General features: G+C 49.9%; 2 protein-coding genes across 9 annotated transcripts in view; one reads left to right on the top strand and one right to left on the bottom strand.

Annotated features, from left to right (window-relative positions):
- UBE2E1 (ubiquitin conjugating enzyme E2 E1) overlaps positions 1–4,183 on the top strand; it is a 44,302-nt gene extending 40,119 nt beyond the window's left edge. For all 6 annotated transcript variants that reach the window (XM_075419023.1, XM_075419028.1, XM_075419027.1 and 3 more), the window contains 2 exons: positions 2,658–2,805; positions 3,706–4,183. In XM_075419023.1, the coding sequence (XP_075275138.1) occupies positions 2,658–2,805; positions 3,706–3,803 (246 nt within the window). In that variant the 3' untranslated portion in view covers positions 3,804–4,183. The remainder of the gene's footprint in view (positions 1–2,657; positions 2,806–3,705) is intronic.
- Positions 4,184–8,721: 4,538 nt separating this feature from the next.
- Positions 8,722–20,699, bottom strand: NKIRAS1 (NFKB inhibitor interacting Ras like 1). 3 transcript variants are annotated; one of them, XM_075419029.1, is made up of 4 exons: positions 20,613–20,699; positions 19,579–20,101; positions 12,006–12,247; positions 8,722–9,179 (listed from the first exon to the last, which is right to left on the bottom strand). In XM_075419029.1, the coding sequence occupies exons 2-4, from the start codon at positions 19,670–19,672 to the stop codon at positions 8,940–8,942; spliced, it is 576 nt and encodes a 191-aa protein (XP_075275144.1). In that variant the 5' UTR covers positions 19,673–20,101; positions 20,613–20,699; the 3' UTR covers positions 8,722–8,939. The 3 variants fall into 3 exon arrangements, with proteins under 3 accessions (XP_075275144.1, XP_075275146.1, XP_075275145.1); XM_075419031.1 differs by having other exon boundaries at positions 19,579–19,775; positions 20,613–20,688; XM_075419030.1 differs by lacking the exon at positions 20,613–20,699 and having other exon boundaries at positions 19,579–19,775; positions 19,868–20,521.
- Positions 20,700–20,715: the final 16 nt, after the last annotated feature.

Raw genomic sequence — 20,715 nt, 5'->3', positions numbered from 1 at the left:
CCAGCGGGTTGTGCTGGAAGTGATGTTGATGGATTCCTGGAAGAACATGAAGAGGGGCTGCACTACTGCACTTGAGACTGGAGAAATTACAGGCCTTAAAATTTGACTTGGAAATGCATTGCACAGTACAAAGAACCTCAGCGAGAGAAAAGTGATACAGGGACAGACACTCTCTCTCCTGTGGAGTTCTTTTGCGTTTATTGAGCATTCCAGGCAACGCTTTGAAGAAGTTAGCGTTGATCTGTTCTCTGCTTTTATGTTTCCTCATTTTGTGTGGCATTCTGGTTTGCCTTTGTTTCAGATAGCAATTGAGTCAGGCACGTGCTGGGTGGGCCTGGATTCAGGAAAATCCAGTAAACAAGTATGGTTAGAATTTAAGAGTTCAGGACTTAGTCCTCAAGATCATTGCTGTTCTTCTGTACTATTACAATGGACATTTTCCCCAGGGTTGCATTATAGTTGGGTTAGATTTCATTTATTGAGGTGAAAACTGTAGCTTTTGTTGACCTGGTGTGTGCTTTGATCATTTGTATTAATAACCTCTAACCACTTCCTTCCCCCCCACTCCCATTTTGCTGCTTGTGTAAATTAACCTCTGCTATCACTTCAGGGTAAGGTTGAGATTAGCTTCTTTTATGTCTTTTCAAAAGCTGTGCTTAACTCTGTGTAGTTACTGCATTAATGTAATCTCAGGTGGGACATTTCCAAAGAATTGTTCAGTTACACTATATTTTTCTGCCGTTCCACATGCTGTTCTCTTGACCCTGAATACATTGTACTACCTTCTAAATAACTCAGTTTATCTTGGTTTTGGTCTGAATCTGATAGCTTCATGTAATTTCCCCCCCCCCCCCCTCCCCTTTAAGGTGTAATGAACAGTTACTTTAAATATTTTTGTTTGTTGGTAAGTGGTCATCCAGTTCCTCCTCCTTTCCCAGTTTCATTTAGGTTCCCTGCACGGCTGGCTTTTGTACCATCAGCAAAAACTGTAAATGGCAAACAGCTGGACTACACGTGTCTAACACCATCCCAGTTCTGACTTGCTCCTTAAGTGAAAACAAATTTAGATTTTTCCCACAGTGCTTTGGTTAGGTAGAGCTCCTCTAACTGGGGAAAAATGCTTTTGGTGCCACGGATATAACCCGGATATAAGGATTATATCTTAACACTCCTGAAGGAACCAGGCTGTTCTGAAAATATATTGGAGCCTTCTTTCTTTCTCTCTTTCCCTTCCTTCACGAATAATAATAAAGAAGTCTCGTTCTTAAAAGCAAACAGGAGTCACGCTTTGTTATCAGTTATCAGCCAACTGGACTGAGAGACTGCCTACAGAATATTTAGCTTTTGTGCTCAGAATCAGGATTAACAACTTTCTGTCTTTACAAATTAGAACTCTTGACCTCTCTGTTAATTTGGTCCTTATTGTATCAACCTGAAAATACTCCACTCTTCCCCTGCTGGAAGTGTTTAATCTGTTAAAATTATTACCTCACCTACATTTGGAAGCCTTTTTGGAAGGAGACCAAAGCTGCAGGTCAAATGGAGAAATCCTGAGCAAGCAGTGGGGCTGGGCAAGCAGAGGGCTCCTCGGGAACCTGAGGCAGCTGTGAATGCCACAAACTCCTTTTTCACCCTAAACTGGAGGGGCTGGGGCAGGTCCCGCCGAGTCAGGTCCACCCTCTGCTCGGGCTGAGGTACGGGGCCTTCCACACGGCTGGAGGGCGTCATCGCCGCTGGTCCTCCGAGGGTCGGATGGGCTGGGAAACGAAGGTCGGGTTGGTTTCTTACCTGCTCTGCCTCTAGGGCTCCCTAGGTGGAAAGCAGCCGGGGTCCGTGGTTTTGGAGTTGCGGCTGGCTGCAGGAGCCGTGGGAGGGGGACGCGTCTCCCCTCCCTTGCAGACGTTTTGCCGTTCCCACCCGCACTCTGCAAAAGCGTGGGGATTCGGGTGTTGCTTTGTTCGTTTGCTTCCCGTTCTAATCTAAAATCCAGGCAGCTTATGAGGAGCAAAGCAGAAAGTCCCCCCGCGCGACAAGTCACGGCCCTCCGAGCCCGACGGCGGCCCGCGCGCTCCGTGCGTCGGGAGCGTCCTGGGGGTCGCTGCGCGGACGCCGGGCGCGGGGGTCCCCGTCGCTGCGTCGCCCCGTGCCTGCTCCCCCGGCCTGCGGGAGCGAGGGTCGCAGGCAAGATTTTTCGGGGCAGAAAGACGGCAGGGAAAACGCGAGTTGGCTGGCGAGCTCTGCGCGCGGGCTGGTCGGAGCGGGAGAGGCGGCCGCAGCCAGGCCCCGTCGCAGCGAGCGCCTTCCGAGCGCGCTTTGCGAATGCCCCCGCCGCCGGTGAGCAGACGGTAAAGTTCGTGGGCCTCCTCCGCACCGCCCGAGTCTGACCCGGCCGGCGGCTCCTCGGCGCCTGGGAGTGCGGGGAGCCGCCATGCCGGGACGCCCCCCACCAGCCCGGTGCCCGGCCCGGGCGCGCTCCCGCCAAGGGCCGCCAGAGGGCGGCAGCGGCCCGGGGAGCGGAGCGGAGCGGGCCCGTCTCGGCCGGTCGCCCGGGGCCCGGGCCGCTGGCCGGGCCGGCCGTCGTGGCCTGCTCCCCGCCGGCGCGGGTGGGCTCCCGTCGCCCGCCGTGCTTTCGGCCGCCTGACAGCCGTTTCCCGCAGGTAACGTTTCGGACGAGAATCTACCACTGCAACATCAACAGCCAAGGCGTCATCTGCCTGGACATTCTAAAAGACAACTGGAGCCCGGCGTTAACCATTTCTAAAGTCCTCCTCTCCATCTGCTCCCTCCTCACAGACTGCAACCCGGGTAAGTCCCCTGCGCGGCCCCGGCCCTGCTCGCCCCGCGGGCTGTGGCCTCCGGCGCTTCCCTCCGCAGGGCAGCCGGCGGGGCCGGGGTGTCGGAGGCGGCAGACCCTGCCCTTCGCCGCCCCTCAGGCCCTCCTCCTGCCCCTTCCACACCCGCTCGGGTGCTGGCCGAGGGCTGGACGCTCTGCATCGCTCCGTAGGGCTGCAGTAACGCAGTAACGGAGCTGCGAGAGCCGCAAGCGCAGTTCTGAACACGAGGGGTTAGCCTTTTCCTTTCCGCCATCCCTTTAAAACCCGTGACCAGCTGTGCCACGAGTAGTCCTCGCTGCTTCTCCAAGCCACCCGTTCGTTGTCCACACCAGTTAAGAGGAATATGTCTTGGTTTCCAAAGTCAGTTTTACAGGTTGTGTTTCTAGATGTGTCTAAAGGTGAGAGAAACACCAGAGTTTACACGGTATTATATATAATAAAAATAAACCTTTCTGGAAAAATAAAACCTCTCATTGAGATCTGATCTTACCTAGAAGGCAGATTTATGTTGATACAAGTACACTTAGCAATGAGTATGTCCCAGGCACTTTTAGAAGGGGTAAAATAAACCTGAAACTCTTGAACTGGTGAAAGTCCTCAATAACGCAAAACATGACTGTTGGATTGTTGCCTTTTAAACTCCTTAAAACTTTAATTGGCATTTCACTCTTTATTAAGTAATAGATTAGTACGTCACCATACATACACACAGATCGATGAAGATACAGACCATCGATTCAGTATGCTTAGATTGTTGCAGTGTACCTTAGCTGTGTGATTCCCTCATATTACATTCACACTTCAGCTTTATTTTTACGTTTTTGTTCAATAACTTGGCTGAAACGAGTGGTTTGCTTTCTTTTCTTTTCAGCTGACCCCCTGGTTGGAAGCATTGCCACTCAGTATATGACTAACAGAGCAGAGCATGACAGAATGGCCAGACAATGGACCAAAAGATACGCTACATAAATTGGATTTTTGTCCAACTCTTACATTATTCGTCTGTGATGGAAAGAGCTGCTTATGATTTTGGAGGGGTGGGGGGAGGGAGGGTGCTGGTAAAGAGTAGGGTATTTCTATAACAGATTTTATTCAGTCTTTTATTTCCTAAGATTTTGTTGTTGTAACTTAAGGTATCTTGCTACAGTAGACAGCTAGGATTGGGAATAGCATATTTTAAGACTGTAATTAGTTCAGCAATATTAGCTCACATATAGTACCGGGAAGAATGTAAACTTCTTAGACTTCTTTGGTTTTCAGTTTGCTTGCAATATGTAAAAGATTAAAACAGCTTAATTTTGTACAGGTATATATGTTGACATTTATGTAAAAGTCCTTTCAAGACTCTACACACTGTTTTTGCTTTTTGTTTTGGTTTGGGAGGATTATTTTGTTCTGGGTTGGGTTTCTTGGAGTTGTTTCGTTTTGTTTGGAGTTGTTTTTGTAAAAAGATGTCGGGATTGTTTTCCCCTATGGAGGGCACATTGGTATTTAACAAATCCTTTTTAAAGATTGTCATCTCATGATCTGTGATACGAAGAGGTGGATATATGGCCTCATATATGAAATGAGAAGTAGTTAATGTATTATTTTATAAGCCAATCTATCTTTGTGAAAAGCATAAAGGGTTTAATCAGGACTTACGGCAACCTGTAGTGAAATACCTTAAGCTGTTTAACTGTAAGGCGTGGAATAGGAGTCACTCAGTGGATTGGTTGTATGTTGTGGGCTACTTAAGTCTGCATTTGTTACTGTGCTAATAAAAAGATGTTTAAAAAAGAGAAGAGAAGATTTCTGCTTAGTGCCTTGCTTTGTTGTTTTGCCAGAACAGTGTCTCCCAGTACGCTCTGAGGGTTACAGTCTGGATAAGGACAAGGGAGCTGTGCAGGTGAGTGCGCTGACTGCTGCTGCTTTGGGAAGACGCTTCCAGACAAGCGTACTATGAACGACAGCGTAAGACTCTTTGAAGCGTTTACCATGCAAGTGTTACGCAGGCCGGCATGGCCCGTGAGGAGGCAACCTGCCGCAGAGTCCGTGCTAGCTGCTTTTTAGCTTAAGTTTTCACAGCATTGTCTTTTCAGAACAGGCACACTATTTGAAAGTACAACTGGAAAAGTGCAAGAGATCTGGACGGGAAACAGGCAGGAGGGAACAGGAAGAAGAGAATATCTTCATGGTTTTCTGACGGAGGGGCCTATTCCCACTTGGAAGGGGAGAAGGAATCGTGTCCTGGTAAGCTACCTTAAAGGAGAGTAAAGGAGACAACCTGTAGATCCTTTAACTACCTACAAAGATTATCTCCTGGAGACACGGTGTTTACGTTGGGGTGTGTAGCAACAGGGTAGTTAGTTGTGGAGATGGCATTTTTGACCACTCCCTTGAGGTAAAGGCCAGAAGTAGAGATTCATTTTCACACGGCAAGTACTTCACCTTGCGACATTCTTCTGAGCGCTGTGTGGTCATCTGCGCTCTCAGATTTGTTTTGGTACTTCAAAATAAGGTCTGCGTATGTTTTATTTCTGTGCTTCTCTTCCTATCTACATATAGATCAAATCTAACTTGGTCCAAAGTGATGTGTTAATTAGAGGTCCCCTTCCTTTGCTGGGTGGCTGTGGGTAGTGGCTGAGCTGCCTTCTCTGGACACAGCGCGTGCTTTGGTGTATGAGCTCCCCCAGCCGTTTGGCTCAGCCTAGGAAGACTGTTGGTATGCAGCCGCATCACACCAGGAGCATCCCTGGTAATCGTTTCCTCCTTCCCTCTACTGAGCGAGGAGGTGAATGGCTTAATCTCGGTAGGCTTCTGTCGGCTCCTTGCTTCATGCTGCCAGGACATGCCCAATTAACTGTTGTAGCTGGCGGGGAGGGGGGAGCTGGTTTGGGGTGACTGATCTGCACAGTGTTCATTCAGCAGGATAGATGCGTAAGAAGAACAGAGAAAGATGGTTCAATTTACTAATTTGTTTTTCCTTTTTATAATAGTTTTTCTCCATTATCTTGTGAAGGGACTCCCTTAGCTTTGTAGTAAGTAAGTGACCCCCGTGACCTAGGGCAGGTTTTGAGTCAGTGGAACACTAAGAACAAAATACACGTTCTGCCCTTTGTCTACTATATGACACTCTGTACTTTACAGTTTTATGTAGGGTTAATAAGTACTACAGCGAGTTTCATTTTGACTCGGTACCAGCCACTGTGTGTCGATTGTTCACAGAGGAGACGCCACATTTTCCATCACTTCTCAATGAAATACTGTGGTGTTCAGAAAAAGCAATTGGTTTGAGTGCTTAAAAAGCATCAGAATAAGCTTATGAAAGAAAACAGCGGGTGGTGGTTTTTTTTATGTCAATGCCCAAAATGATGCTAGAAATGAGTTTAACCAAATTAAAGATAACAAGTTTGCCTTTACATAACCTGTTTGGAAAAAATGGCCTTAGTGATTCAGAAAATCCCTTTCCTCTTGCCTTAAAACATTGTCAAGTCCTGAGCGTCCAGAGGAGTGAGTGAGCAAGCTGATCTTGCACAACATGGCTCTGGCAGCTTGCAGGTGACATCAGTCTTGGCAGTGGAATTGCCATCAACTCTGCAGGGTGCAGAGCTGGACAGGAACCTGTCAGCCTGGAGAAGAGAAGGCTTCGGGGAGACCTTACTGCGGCCTTTCAGTACTGAAAGGGAGCTTACGAGAAAGACGGTGACAGACTTTTTAGCAGGGCCTATTGCGATATGACAAGGGGTATTGGTTTTAAACTAAAAGAGGGTAGATTTAGACTAGATATAAGGAGCAATTTTTTGCCATGAGGGTGGTGAAACACTGACACAGGTTGCCCAGAGAGGTGGTAGATGCCCCTTTCCTGGAAACATTCACGGCCGGGTTGGATGGGGCTCTGAGCAACCTGGTCTGGTTAAAATGTCCCTGCTCACTGCAGGGGGGTTGGGCTAGATGACCTTTAAAAGTCCCTTCCAACCCAAACTATTCTATGAGTCTATCTCTGTTCCTTCCATCTCCGCACATTTCAAGTTAACTCTGACTTGTCAACCTGTGCTCCCTTGGCTCAAGGATCCGCTTCAGTGACGATGTGTGGTTAGCAGAGGTCTTCACATATTTTGATTGATCCAAAGCTGAATCCATCCCCTTCTAGAAGAAGGGTTCTGCAGAGCTGAAGAGGAGGAACATAATCAATTCCGTGGTGAGAGGTTGCAGCAAGGTGAACTGCTGTTGCTCTGGTCACCCCCACTTCCCAAGCACGCTGGGAGATGCCGGGTAGGGAGAAGCCTTGAGTACACGTGCATTCGGTAGGAAGTGAGTGAGGAGGGAGTGTTGCTCTGCAGCATCGCTGGGGACGATGACTATTACTAGGCAGGTTGGGGGAGGTCGTGCTATAGTGCTTACTCAGCTGCAGTGTTGCAATGGAAACAATTGTATGTTTCTAGCAGGGCATTACAAGAGCTTGCTCATTCATAATTGCTCTCTTATCTTACTCCTTGGTCACAGCAATCCAAACTATATTGAGCAAAGCACATAAACAGTTTCGTCCACCTTCATTATAAAGGTAGGAATACCTGCTTTTTAGTGGATCGTACCGCTGCTCTGACATTAGTAATGCTGACAGACTTTATTTGTCAGTGTTCAGGAAGAGCAAGGCTATAAGCCCACAGCTTAATCGCGATCATTAAGCACACTTACTATTTAGCGGTTATGATATGACAGTGCAAATATTGCTCGTGGTTTTGCTGAGTCACAGTGAAATTCTCAATATTTGTTCAAAACAACATTAATGCAGTGGAAGATGAGGGAACTGGGTACTTCAGTTCATTCCCTCTCCCCGCTCTTGTCATCAAATATAAAGAAAAGCTAGCATCAGTTATCGCTAACAGGTGGTTACAGGCCAAAAGCTGACCACTCTCTCTGGGAAAGGTTGCTCATTCTGTCCCTCTGTATCCAGTTCTGTTCAGTTTACTGACAGGCTGACCTAGGGCAGCCGGTTCCTGCAGCACAGGTTTACCGGTCTGGAGAGTCAAAAACAGCACATACAGTCGCGCTCCTGCTGCTGGGCAATGTGTGGCGTATTAAGACCAAGGCCAATTTGTACAGGCATTTCTGGGCATTTGCCATGCGGATGTTCCCAAAGGCAGCCTCCTGCACTCCGCAGCCCCCTCTCACGAAGCTCTTTGTACCGGTGGCTGTCTGGCCCCTGGCTTCGTACTGAGGGTGGGTGACGGCGGCTTGGCGGAACGGCTGGGTACGAGTGTTACGCAACGCACTGAGCAGAGCCCAGGCAGCACCTCTTGCGTACAAAACCGCTCTGCGCAAATTCGCAGCAAAATTATCACCTATGTGAATGTGACTGATTTGTACTGGACATGCTGGAACAAAACCACGTACAGCTATGTTGTCCTTCAGGTCACAGTTAAATTAATGAGTGCTAGGAGAGCTTTTTCTGGTTTGTACAAATAAATTCCTGAGCTGAAAGCACTACTTGCCAGACTTCACGGACAAGCTTCATGTCAGGGTAGATCTGATCTAGTATCTCCCACAAGATTTTGGTTTTTTTCTCTTTTTGTTTTTTTCTTCCAGACGCTAACAGAACTTCAGCGGCTAAATCTGCTGGTAGTTGTTCCTCCTGTCCCAAACCCTTCTTCTGCAACAGCACACTGACCTCAGCCTCCTGCAGCATCAAAAAGCCCTGTGGTCCTGTGTTAAGGTCAAGGTCAAAGGACTGTTGCTATTTCAAAGATATCCTTTCTCCATGCTATTGCTATTTGTGGCTAGAGGCTATAGTTCTGCAGGGGGGTTGCTTCATTTGTTGATTTCTCTCTCAACACGTCTGTATCCAGGCACAGTCAAAGCCCCTGCTAGAGAGGCGCCCACCTGTCCCTCCCTCCTCCATAACCCTTGTTGCAAGATAACTCCTCTCATGAAGTGCTTTTTAAGGCTTTTACCACCAGTGACTTTTTCATGCCAAGTCCGTGAGAAGGAAGGAGACGTCTTAGCCATAAGCTTGCTTATTTTATTGCTGAATGAGATTATTGCTTTGGGTGAAACTGTGAGAAGCAAATGGCACAGAAAGGGCTTAGGCCATGACCTGGCAGCAGCAGCCAATGCTAAGGGAGCTTAGTTATCACAGTTATTCCCTTTGCTCTTCCTTCCAGGCAAGGGAAATGTTGATTTGTTCTGGGACTGGGAGAGTTTGCTAGCTAAGAAGGTGAAGGGCTCAAGCAGTGTTTTGCGATCTGTCACAGTCACTTCCCACAGCCTCACTTTCTCAGCCCTTGCCCATTGCTGTGCTGCTTCTGCTTCCACTTGCCTTTGGTCCAGGAGGTCAGTTTTGTTTCCCAAGACAATAACTGTTACCTACAAACAAAACGAAAGTGTGAGCTTTATACAGAAAGCACCCACCACTCACAATGCTTTTCAACAGCAGGCAAGCAGCCACACAGTTCAGACGTGTTCTTTAACTTAGCACTGGCACAAGTAAGCAGCGTGTAGTTTGGAAGATGAGGGTCTGGGATTTGAATTAGCTTCATCTGCTTGTGGGCTGGGAGCCGGTTTTAATCACAGGAAATGCAGGACTTCCCCTTCTGCCCCCCCACCCCGACTGCTTAATGGGAAACAATAGCCAAGAGAGCCAGAGTTGAACGGCCCTGTTCTCCATTGACTTGGCAATTGAGCGGCCCTGCACAAACGCTGAGAGCGTGGCAGCTGAGCAGGTCAGAGCAGCGGATGCTGGAGAGATGAAGAAACGCATGGCAGCAGAGAAAGCCGGGACCCCACAGCTGCGGGCTTTGCCAGCTCGTTTTTCCCCAGGCCGCAGCCAGCAATGTCAGTGAGGCCAGCGCTGCCGCAGGGGTGGCTGCCGGGCAGGCTGAGCTGCTGAAGCCCCTCTCCCTGCCCAGCTGGCCGCCCACTCCCACATGCACAGTAAGCCACTCCAGGGACCGAAGCGGACAGTCTCCTGTCGCTGGAAGGGCCAGGTAAGCACCAGCACCATCCTCTCCAGAGCACTTTCAGGAGCAGCCGGGCAGCCAGCCAGAGCAGCACGGCTGCACCAAGTCGGACCCTTAGCTGTAAGGATCGGTCCAGTGACTTCTGTATCCCTGGGCCGGTACAGTGGAGCTGAGCTCAGTGGCCTGCCGGGTGCTTCAGTGCTAAGAAGTGCTGAAGATAGTGCTGGCTGCTTAAAGTTACTGCTCCTGCTTATTTTAAGTTAACCATTTTCTAAAAATGTTTTACCAGCATCAGCTCTTAGGGGAAACCATGCCTTTATTTACAGTTCAAGGTCCTTAGTCAAACTCTGGTGTCATCTCTACACCACTGGTTTGATAAAGATCAAGTCATAAAGTCCTCTCTTGCTGATGATTTGGGACTTCTGCTGTGGCCACACCTGCTTGCCCTTTCCCATTCATCAGCCCAGCTGCAGGACATCTTCTGTTTCTTTCCAGCTAGAGATATTTGTCCTGTTCCTGTGAGGTCTGAGGCTTCATCTCCTTTCTACAGCAGCCCATCTATGGCATTTCAAAAAAAATGGTTTTTTTTTTTCCCCTCTGTGAAGGCTTTGAAAGAAGCTATAGTCTTCATATGTGTTTACTGCATGCTCCAACTGATTTTTACCTGCGGTTACGCTCTGCCAGTGTGAGAGAACACAACCTCTATTTAGTATAAAATTTGGCCAGGCTTGAAGGTGCGTGCCGGCGAGCCCCACAGCCAGCAGAGGCAAGGAATCAGCCATCAGTGCTTCCTGTCAGCTGCCACAAAAAAGGGGACTGCGCCACTCAGCAAGGTGAAGTCCTGCCAGCTCAGAAGCACCCTGTTTGGAGATACATCCCTAATGCAGTTCAGGATGCATTCTAGCAGAGCCCAAACTTTAAGCCTCCTGATGCTGTCTTAAGGTAGGACTCCTGATCTTACCCTCTACCTGCTTCAAAGCATATTCTATACGAACTACAAATCACAGGAATAAAACTAAATTTATCCAGCTTATTGCGGGCACCTCTCTTTTGACTATGTTGTCCTCAGTCAAGGTTGCAACTGCAAACTCTCCCAGAGGATAAGCAAATTGGCTGTTTTCTAAAATACCAGCATGCAAGGAGAGAGAAAAGTTCTGGCAGGTAACAGAGAGAGGGTCATAGATCCTGGTGGGGCTGTGACTCCCTCTCCACGTTACAGCAAATCAGGGCCCTCACAAAACACACAGCGCCTGGGAAAAATTTCCTGCTCGTCCGCCTTCCCTCGCCCTGCAGGGGAGTTATGATTGACACCTGTACCCCTGACACACGTGACAGTCTGCAGCTCATACCAGCCCTACCAGCTAACATGCCTCTCCTCTGACTGCACATTTGGCCGCTGTCAAACTTGGAGCCTGCCTTTCTCCACCACCCCACGTGCTGTCGGTACTAAACAAGTTACATTTTTGGAAAGTCTCTCCCTACCATTATCCAATTAATTCTTCATGTGCTTTTTATTTTTTTTTTAACAGCATAAAACAGACACTTGGAAAGCTGTAGGCTAAAGACATTTAACAGGGAAAACTACTTGAGAATATAAAGATACTGTAAGAAAAGCCATAATGCTAATGCCACATGCAAGTTGTATTTGTTTAGCTAAGCTGGAACACTGTCAGCTGAAAACACTAGCTGCTTTCTAAGGGAAAATAGAGCAGTCATTTCACACAATTGAATTGATTCAATATGGTTGTTAAAATACATTAAAGCCGCTTTGCCAATTGACTAATGTCTGGGAGACCCATTGTCAGTTACCCTAGTTTGTAAGCCATCAAGTACATGAATACAAAACAAACACAGATAATGCCCTTCGTTATATTTTTCTATGCACTTGACTTCCCGTGTACAATATCTAAAAAAACATGTGAACTGTACTGCAGTAGACCATGTGTTTTATTAGACATAAGTGTACTGGCTGGTGCATTCAGCTAATTGAGTTTTAGCTGTAGTCGAGGAAGTAAGGAGACCAAAAAAATGCATTCTTTTGTGTGACCTGCATGGCATGTGAATTAGGCTTCCCCAGCACCAGAAAGCTTCCTTTTGCTGGATTGCCCAAGGCTGTGGGTGTACTTGTTTTCCTTTGTGTGCAAGTTTTACAGGAACACTCTGTGCTTTGCAACCTCAACTTCTCGCCACTGACACACCAGTAAGCCAAGCAGTTATGGCACCGTGCGTTTACCTCCTTTTTGTCTCTAAAGACGTCAATCTCCTTTTTGAGCAGCTCAACTCTTTGGAAAGCTTCGAGGCTGGTCACGGCGTACACGAGAACGAAGCCGTCGGCGACAGAGAAATAGTGTTTTGGCAATTCTACGCCCTCCTGCAGACCCCGGGTGTCATAAAGCCGTAATTGTTCCTTCACGCCTCGGTCGGTCTCCACCGACGCCAAATACACATCTTCCATCGTGGCACCCTCTTCTAAGCCTGTGTTAAAACATGCAAAAAAAGTTCAGCTGGTGTATGTACAGCACCACTATAAGAATTATTTGCAGCACAGCAGAATTTTACCCCACGAAAGCTTTCAGTGCATGTTTTCCAGGGTGACGTGACCTGGACTCGACCTTGCCTGACATCCCCATGAAGGGCTGTATTCAGAGATCGACGCACCAGCTACTTACAATAGTGACACTGCGTAAATACAACCATCTAAAATATGAGCACATGATTACGCCTATAAAATTAATGTATACAACATGCACATTCAGGGTAGGCTAAGATCTACGGCTCTTCCCCCAGGATTCCCAAACTCCAGCCACACAGTGTGACCAGTTCTGTGCCAAACATGCTGCAAACGGGCCTGCCCGAACATACCCTTTTGGAAGAACTGCCAAGGAACACCAGATAGTCAAGTACTAACATCTTGAGCCTACTTCTTCGCTTCATGCTGAGCTGCATCATACGGCAGAAGCAGGAGCCAAAGGAATGATTCTGGAAATAAATGTGTTTTGGTGGTACAACTAACCAGCAAGTGAAATCAAGCCAGAAAGGGAAGGGGATGTTTGCATGCAAGCAAAGTTGCGTGCTATATGTACTCAAATACACAATGAGCTTTTCCCATCCCTTAGGGATTTAAAATGACTCAGATTTGCTAATGGGAGCAAGCTCGTTTACTGCAAGGTAAGAGCATGCACAAGGTAACAAACTTTCATACACGTATCGCCTGCTCCGTGGTAACTATCTGCACACTGGCTCTCCTTCCTTCCTTCCTCTCCCCATGGTAAATTTGAGGTAATTCAAGGCAGCTTACTTTGAACTAATTAAAATGGTTTTTTTCCAAGCCAAACTTGAAAACACATAGATAGATCACCTTAGCTTCGTGGTGCCCCAGATGCAGATGCATAAGGTTACGGGTCCCAACAAACTACGCATAGTGTAGCTGGGCCACTTTCAGAGTCGATTTTAAGTATTCATATAAACCCCCTGCAGTCCACGGTTTTGCCTCCGCTGTACTGCTATATAACGTGAATTGTTTGCCACTGCAGGGCTACAGGAATGAGCACCAAGTTATTCTCTTTGTCTGCCAAAAAGGGACCATATTAGTGCACTGTTTAAGAAAACACGAGGGATTAGCTGGCCTGTGAAAATAAGGACTTTGCTATATTCAATGACACCATTCAAAATGCTTCACGTTGACAAACAAGCTAAAGCATTCCACCCACACTGATGGTTTCCCGTGATGTGTGCAGCATTCCTGTGCAGGAAAGTGGCACAGGCTGTTCTTTTTGCCCCTCTCCGTGCAGCCTTCATAGATCAAACTCTTATTAGGTTTGCAACAAATTAATTTATCTCGCCTCCAAATATAGCCACACTCACGTGCAGAAGCAAAACTAAGAGCAGAAGGACAAAACAAAGGTTAAGAAAAAGAGGAAGCACAAATGCATTCCGTGCGGTTGGGGAATGTGTTACCAGGGCATTTTTAAAGACTGAAGTAGGTAAGAGAGCCCTTTCTGGACACAGCACTGTATTTTTTTTTTCTTGCTCTGCTTCATTGCATTGTACAGACAGATCAAGGAAATATCTAGCACCAGTACTACTTTGGCAAGAAGGAATGAACCATAAGTACCTAAGTTTTCTTTTTAGAAAGCAATGAATAATGTTGTACAGGTTTTTACCATCTAAATGCTGCACTGTAATTCAACAGTCTTTAATATATCCACAGTCTCCCGTGACAGTCTCTTCCTAACGGCATTAAAAGTAGCCCTGGGAATTATGTCTTTTAACATCCGACTTGAAAACTAAGAGGAAAAATTAAGACCTGGGACTACAGTCAGCAGAACAGAGCAACAAATTTTCATGTTGGGGGGGGGGAGCACTTTGGAGGGAGCTGGAATTTATGCATCAGTATCAGACTCCAGAGATTAAATTTCACCTGCGTACATTGCGGGAGGGACTATATGCAAGCAGATTCCTGAGCAAGCACAGACGATTTTTAGACATACCTGTGCCACCTTATTCTAGGCCCTGTGTCTAAGGGCCAGGCTGCGTGCTAGCCACGTCTTGCTGATGAGGACATTTACACTTCTTGTCGGTGCCGTCCCACTCACGCACTTTCCCAGTCTCCATTCAAACACAGGCCGGGCAAGTTGTAGGAGCGGCAGAACTAGCCAGGAGAGCCCGGTGTCCTAGGAAGGCATCTGGCATCATCCCACCCTCCCCATCACAAGGACCCCCCGTTCTCCTTTGCTTCTCTGGCATCCCCAGGCATCCTCCCACCCTCGCTACCTCGGTGGCCAAGGGCAGCTCGTGCCGGGGAGTTACTGCCCTGCAGGCTGCTGCCGGCTCCAGTAGGTTTTCCTCAGAGGAGAGCATCATTGTGGGCCTTTTCTCTCTCTCCTGCTACCAGTTTTTCTAAATTGGCAGCAACTTTCTTGAGATATCTACTGCTGTGACACAGGTGAATGGGTAGATGGAACCAGCTTTCAGGTTCAGAAGCTATTGGGGGGAACGGGGAACTAACAAGACAGTGAACAATCTCGTGGTTTCTTTGGAAACTAAAGATGAAAAAGGGTTAGGGAGGGACAGGAGGAACAGATAGGAGACTGACGCTGTTCTCTAGTGCCTACCTAGCTGGTGCAAGTCTTGGGAGAGGCAGAAAGGTCTTCGCCTATGTTACCCACTGCTGCTGCCACAGAGGAACTGCAAGGGGAAGCCTCAGCCATAAATTTGGTGGTGTTTCAACCCCTGGTGGTTTCTCAATGAGGAAAAGAAAAGGCTCAATATACTAACGAGTACTGCACTCTCAGGCTAGACAAGGCAGAGCTATTGCAAATACCAAAATAAAGCAAAATTTCAAGACAGATGGAATTTCAGAAGTCCCCAAGTGACTCTCAAACATGAATGCAGTGCATATTTTCTGTCTTCTTGACTACTTTTGAAGATCTATGTAATCTCTCCTTCCCTCTTTAGCAGGAATTTAGCCAAGAGCTCCTAAAGCCTGCTATTCCTTGTGTTTGCAAACCGCAGGACAACAGGCTTTGCTTACTTCGATCTCAAATGACAGCGTATCAGAGGATCCCTGACTCGGAGATGAGCTGGACAGGCCTCAGCAGGAGCTGGTCTACTTAGATTTAGCTGCTAGTTAAGTACTGGTCTCACCAACCAGTAGCCACCATAGTGACCCTCGGTCGCACACATTCAGCTCCGCTTTCACCTATTTCTAAAATGCAAAGCTGACTGCAGCTCTGTCAGGAGGTAGTTTTGATTTAACAAACAAGGATGAAAGAATGCATAATTTGGTTCATTAGCCTCCACGTCTTTGGAGCTGTAAAAGCCAAAACCCCAAATCCCTCCAGCTGAGACCAAGCAAGGCAAATTCTCTTGTTACGGGTTCTACCACAGTAACACGGGGTGTTTTCGTTCCCAGGTAGTAAGATGATTTGAAGTAGTGGCTTATGAACAACCTGGCCATACCAGCTATTTACACAGCCAGGAGGCAGAGATAAGGAAAATCATATTTTCTGCGGCAAGAGTTCTCATCTCTTCCTGTAGAGCTGATAAGCTTTACCACAGGCTGAGGGGCCAGAGATATTTCAAAGGCAGAAGGAAGACTCCTGTCTGCACCACCACTGAATGGGAACCCTGTTTACGGAAAAACACCTACCCTCTCTACAGACGTGTCCCGTGCCGAAGGTAAGCCAGTGGCTCTCCTGTTAGCCCTCTGGAGAGAGCTCAGGCCGAGCAGTGCCAGGTCCCACAGGTATTTAGCAGGACAAATTTCTGCTGCCAGTCAAGGACCCATTTCACGACTGTGGAGAAAAGACTGGCCCTTTTTTCTTAGGAGTACAAGAGAAGGCGGAGGATTTGGACAAGCACAACACTGAAGCCACAAAAAGAGCGATGATCCCAGGTACCAGGTGACCACACACATATGTGCAAGCCTTAACAACTGTTTGGCCCAACCTACGACAATATAGTCCCTGCGTGACTCAGACCTGCACCCGTTTCAAACATCCCCCTTCGGGTTTTGTCTGATTCCTTGTATCAGTTTCACCAGAGAGGCTGCCGTGTAACACGTGCGTCGCTTTACGCAGCTCTGACATGCTCCAGGGATACAGATACTCCTCTCTGGGGGTATTCCTCCGTCCCGGGTGCTTTCTCCTCTTTGACCTCAAGCAATTGTAGTGCCTGCGCCAGAGTGCTAACTGCTGAGCATGGAAGCAACGGCAGCACTCAGGGACTTCGTCCATGACAAGACAGGGAGAGCTGAAGGTGCGCGTTTTTCTAGGAAAAGAAGCACAGCGCAACTGGGTTTGCAGCACCGTCACCAAGCACGCAGCCGGGAGCGTGGGCTCAAAGCCAAGGGCTTTACACAGCGGCGTGAAACCTCCAAGGACACTAATCCCTCCCCTGATAGCAGCTCTGCCGCTACTCCTTGTTACAGGAAAGTCAACAGCAGGCACGTGAGCACCGAGATAGACTCACGGCTGATTGACAGCCAGGAGGAGACCCCCACGCCAGCGGCTGGGACGCCTCGGGGGACGGCACCAGAGCTCTGCTCTGAACCAAGTTCGAGCAGGCCCCTCGTTGCTGGGAGGAGGACGCGGGTGCTGTCGGGAACGGAGGGGCTCCATGTGCTGGCTGGGCACTGCTCCCCACGGCTCCCCGGACCTCGGGCCAGCCGCAGAGCTGCTCCTGGCATCAGCTGGGAAGTGCAGGTTTTGAAACAGCCCGTGCCCCCGTTGCTGTGCTGGTTGGCACTGAACAGATGGGCTTTCAGCGCACATACTGGTCCTTTTCGCCTGCTGCCAGGAGGGCCAGCAGCCAAGCTGTACGTGTCAGCTCTCTGGAGCTCGCAAGCTTTAGGAAACGAGGATCAAGATTCAGTAATCAAGTTTTAAGTGCAGAGGGGCCACCCCGGCGACGGCAACACCAGCAAAAGGTCTGTGCAGTTGAAAGCAGCTCAGCTACGGAGCAGTCAAAGACCTGCCAGTCCTCAAACTCTGCCCTTGCCCAGCGAGACCCTCACAGCGGCGTCCTGCCTCCACAGTTCGAGGGCCAAATCCACACGGGCTGGAGCAGTTGCTAAAGGTCTTCTGAGCACCATTTTCGCCAGCCCATGCTTCAGGCGCGCCCCGCCAGCACTGCCCGTGGGCTGAGGAAGGCACGGGGAGGACGGTGACTGCTCGGCGGCGCTGCCAGGAACACCAGCGTACCAGTCCGTCCCCAGCACGCGCCTGATGGCACACACCGCTGTACCGAAGGTGCTGGGCCACAGCCGCTCGTCCCGTGGGGCTGCAGCAGCCCCGTACGAGCCCTCTCCTTACTCTGATGTTGACTCTGCTGCTTGCCCTCTTTCTCCGAATGTCTTGGGAATAAGATTTGACCAAAATCCTAAGAAATGGGAGGCTGCCTTCTTCCTTCTCCCCTTTCACTCCCTCTCCGCTATCGGCTGCTCCCTCCCCTCACTGTGAACTCCGAAAAGTAAGAGCCGAGCTGCAGGAAAGGAAAACTGCTCTTTCTGAGAGAGGAGGGGGAGCAGTCCGCGTCGTGCGACGGCTGAGCTGGAGCGGAGCGCTCGGGAGCGACAGAGGGACACCCGCAGCGAAACGCCGGGCACGAGGCCTCCCTCCGGCTACCCATGACGTTGTATAATCCTGTACGTGGCTGGCTCCGTAAATAGCTCCTCCGATCCACGACACCCGAACATCCTTCCTGCCCGGGGGCTGGCAGGAGCGCAAGCCAGCACGGTTTATGCAACGTGGCCTCGCTCGCGCCGCTCCGGTGCCTCCGACAACCGCCCAGCCCGGCGCAGAGGAGAGGCAGGTCGCTCGCAAAGGGAGAAACCTGCAGCCTGCGGGGTTTGCAGCCTTCACGCTGAAAGCTACCCGGGGCTGCGTGCGTGGGTCTCGGTAGGATGCTGGAAGCAGATGTTGCCGCAGCATTAGAGGAAATCCTCCTTTTAAACAAGGGTATTAGCATGCAGCTCTGTATCACGCTTTGCCAGCAGATTCCTCCCATCCACACATTTTAAAGGCACAGTGCCTGCAAAGCACCTTTCTAGGGATCTTAGTGTTTACCCAGCAACTTAGCCCAACATTTAATTTATCGGCCCAAAGAAGAGACGCAAATGGACCAGACATCCTCTGTCGAAGCCCTGAGGTTGACCCCTGGGGTCACCCCTTGTTTCAGGGTGAGGCAGGAATACTTCATCAGCCTAAAGATCGTTGCCCTTCCTCTCAAAGCCAGGTCATGTGGAAAGAGAGGGAAAGCAGCCAGCTTTGCCTTCGTTCCCTCTCTTTTGTGCACTGCAAGTCTCGGACATCCCATGCTCCTGTCTCAAGTCGTTTTCTCTGAGAGCCAGGAACCTCAGCCCCTGAAGTTCAGCACAGAAAACGGGATCTAAAGCAGGACTGGTTTTTCTTCCAGTGCTTTGATTAAATATTAGCCAAACCCAAGCAAAATAAAGTTTTAAGAAGATGGAACAAAAGTCTGAACAGTCTCTCCGCTCAACACGACACCTAATTATTTTTCAGGCATCTACAGCATCTTTCAGGGAATGAGATATTTCTTATGTAAATAGGCAGCAAGCACATCACCTGCTTTCTGTGTTTGTTTCTTGTTAATTACGTATTTTGTCACTGGGAACATCGTGGAAAGAGTTCTTTTCCAAGCCTCTTTTAAAAATCAGTAAGTAAGGGACTACAAATTCCAAGAACTGCCCAGAGATGCAACAAAACCACACGCGTTTCCTCCTTCGCAGAATTACAGAATGTTCAGGGTTGGAAGGGACCTCTGTGGGTCATCTAGTCCAACCCTCCTGCCAAAGCAGGGTCACCTACAGCAGGCTGCACAGGACCTTGTCCAGGCGGGTCTTGAATATCTCCAGAGAAGGAGACTCCACAACCTCCCTGGGCAGCCTGTTCCAGTGCTCCGTCACCCTCAGAGGGAAGAAGTTCTTCCTCATGTTCAGACGGAACTTCCTGTGCTTCAGTTTGTGCCCGTTGCCCCTTGTCCTGTCGCTGAGCACCACTGAAAAGAGTCTGGCCCCATCCTCCTGACACCCACCCTTGAGATATTTGTAGGCATTTATAAGGTCCCCTCTCAGCCTTCTCTTCTTCAGGCTGAACAAGCCTCCCTCAGCCTTTCCTCGCAGGAGAGATGCTCCAGTCCTCTCATCATCCTCGTAGCCTTTGTAGCCCTTTCACCTCAGTGCAGGTTGCGCTCCTCGGTTACCGCTTTTTGGGGGCCCACACAGGACGAGCTTCTGGAAAAGGAAACAATCCCCCTCCCCCCAGAAAAAAGTAAAAACATCTCACCAACAGTATGCTTTCCATAGAGAAGCTGCTCCAAAATCGCCGTCTTTCCCACCGAGGCCATTCCACAAACCACTACCTTGTAGCCCTTGCCCATCTCTCCCGGGCGAGCAGGGTCAGCCGGTGAGCCCCGTGAGGACGCGGGAGTCCGTCAGCCCGGCGCGGCGGCAGAGCTCAGCAGCGGGCACAGGCGAAGCCCCCTGAAAGGCGAAGAGGCAGAACGCGAAGCTGCGGCTGGCTCGGAGGCACGGCTCCCTCCCCAGTGCTCGCCAGCAACGGGTATTTTTAGGACCAGAGTTTCCTCCCACGCCGTGTTTTAAGGATTCAGGCTGCTGCCATCAGTGCCGACGCTCGCTCCGGGGCAGGGGCTGTGCGTGTCGGCGTGCGTGCACGTGCGATCAGGGCGTCGTGAGCTCTGCTGCGGGCCCGATGGTGTCTGGTGGTGTCACGGCGGCTTCTGGAAACGCGACGGGACAGCGCGTCCTCCCCTCGCGCTTCACGCCCGGAAGGTTTCACAGATCAGGAGCTAGAAAATAGGAGCACTGGAGGCAGAAGCGCAGGACAGCAAAGGCAAAAGCAGCTTTTTTTGGCCCGTTTTGAATCGTTCTGGGCGGGCGAGGGTCAGTTTTCGCAGGAGGCCCCCAGCCGCCAGGGCGCAGCTGGCGGGGCGACGCGTCGCAAGCTGGGGTGCCCTGCAGAGCACGCACCGAGAAACAGAGGGGCCGCCCCGTGGGGAGGCAGGGGGGCATGCTTTAATTTTACGATTTTTAAAAATTAAATTAATTTTTAATTTAAAAATTATTATTACTACGTTTTAGGATTTTTTTCGTGTTCTTTTCAGGATTTTGCGGACTTTCGGAGGTCAAAGCCGCGCCCGCCCCAGCCCCTCGCTACGCTCCCGTGGGGGTGCTGCAGAGGACGCACCGGTTCGCCGAGCCCCTGCCTCCAGGCCAGCCCCCCCCCAGCTCCACGGGGGTGCGCCCCCGGCCCCGCGCGCACCCCTCGGGGCCGCCCCCCGCCCCAGCGCGAGCGCGCACCTGGCCCGAGCTCCCCGCAGCGCCCCATTGAGCAGCGCCGGCCTGGCGGGCCGAGCCCCGCCCCCTGCAGCCCATTGGCGGGCGCGGGGACCGGGCCGGGCCG

Source organism: Opisthocomus hoazin, chromosome 4 (genome assembly GCF_030867145.1).
Source record: "Opisthocomus hoazin isolate bOpiHoa1 chromosome 4, bOpiHoa1.hap1, whole genome shotgun sequence".
NCBI classification, from domain to species: Eukaryota; Metazoa; Chordata; class Aves; order Opisthocomiformes; family Opisthocomidae; genus Opisthocomus; species Opisthocomus hoazin.
The sequence above is the reverse complement of the archived record's forward strand: the minus strand, read 5'-3'. Positions and strand labels throughout refer to the sequence as shown.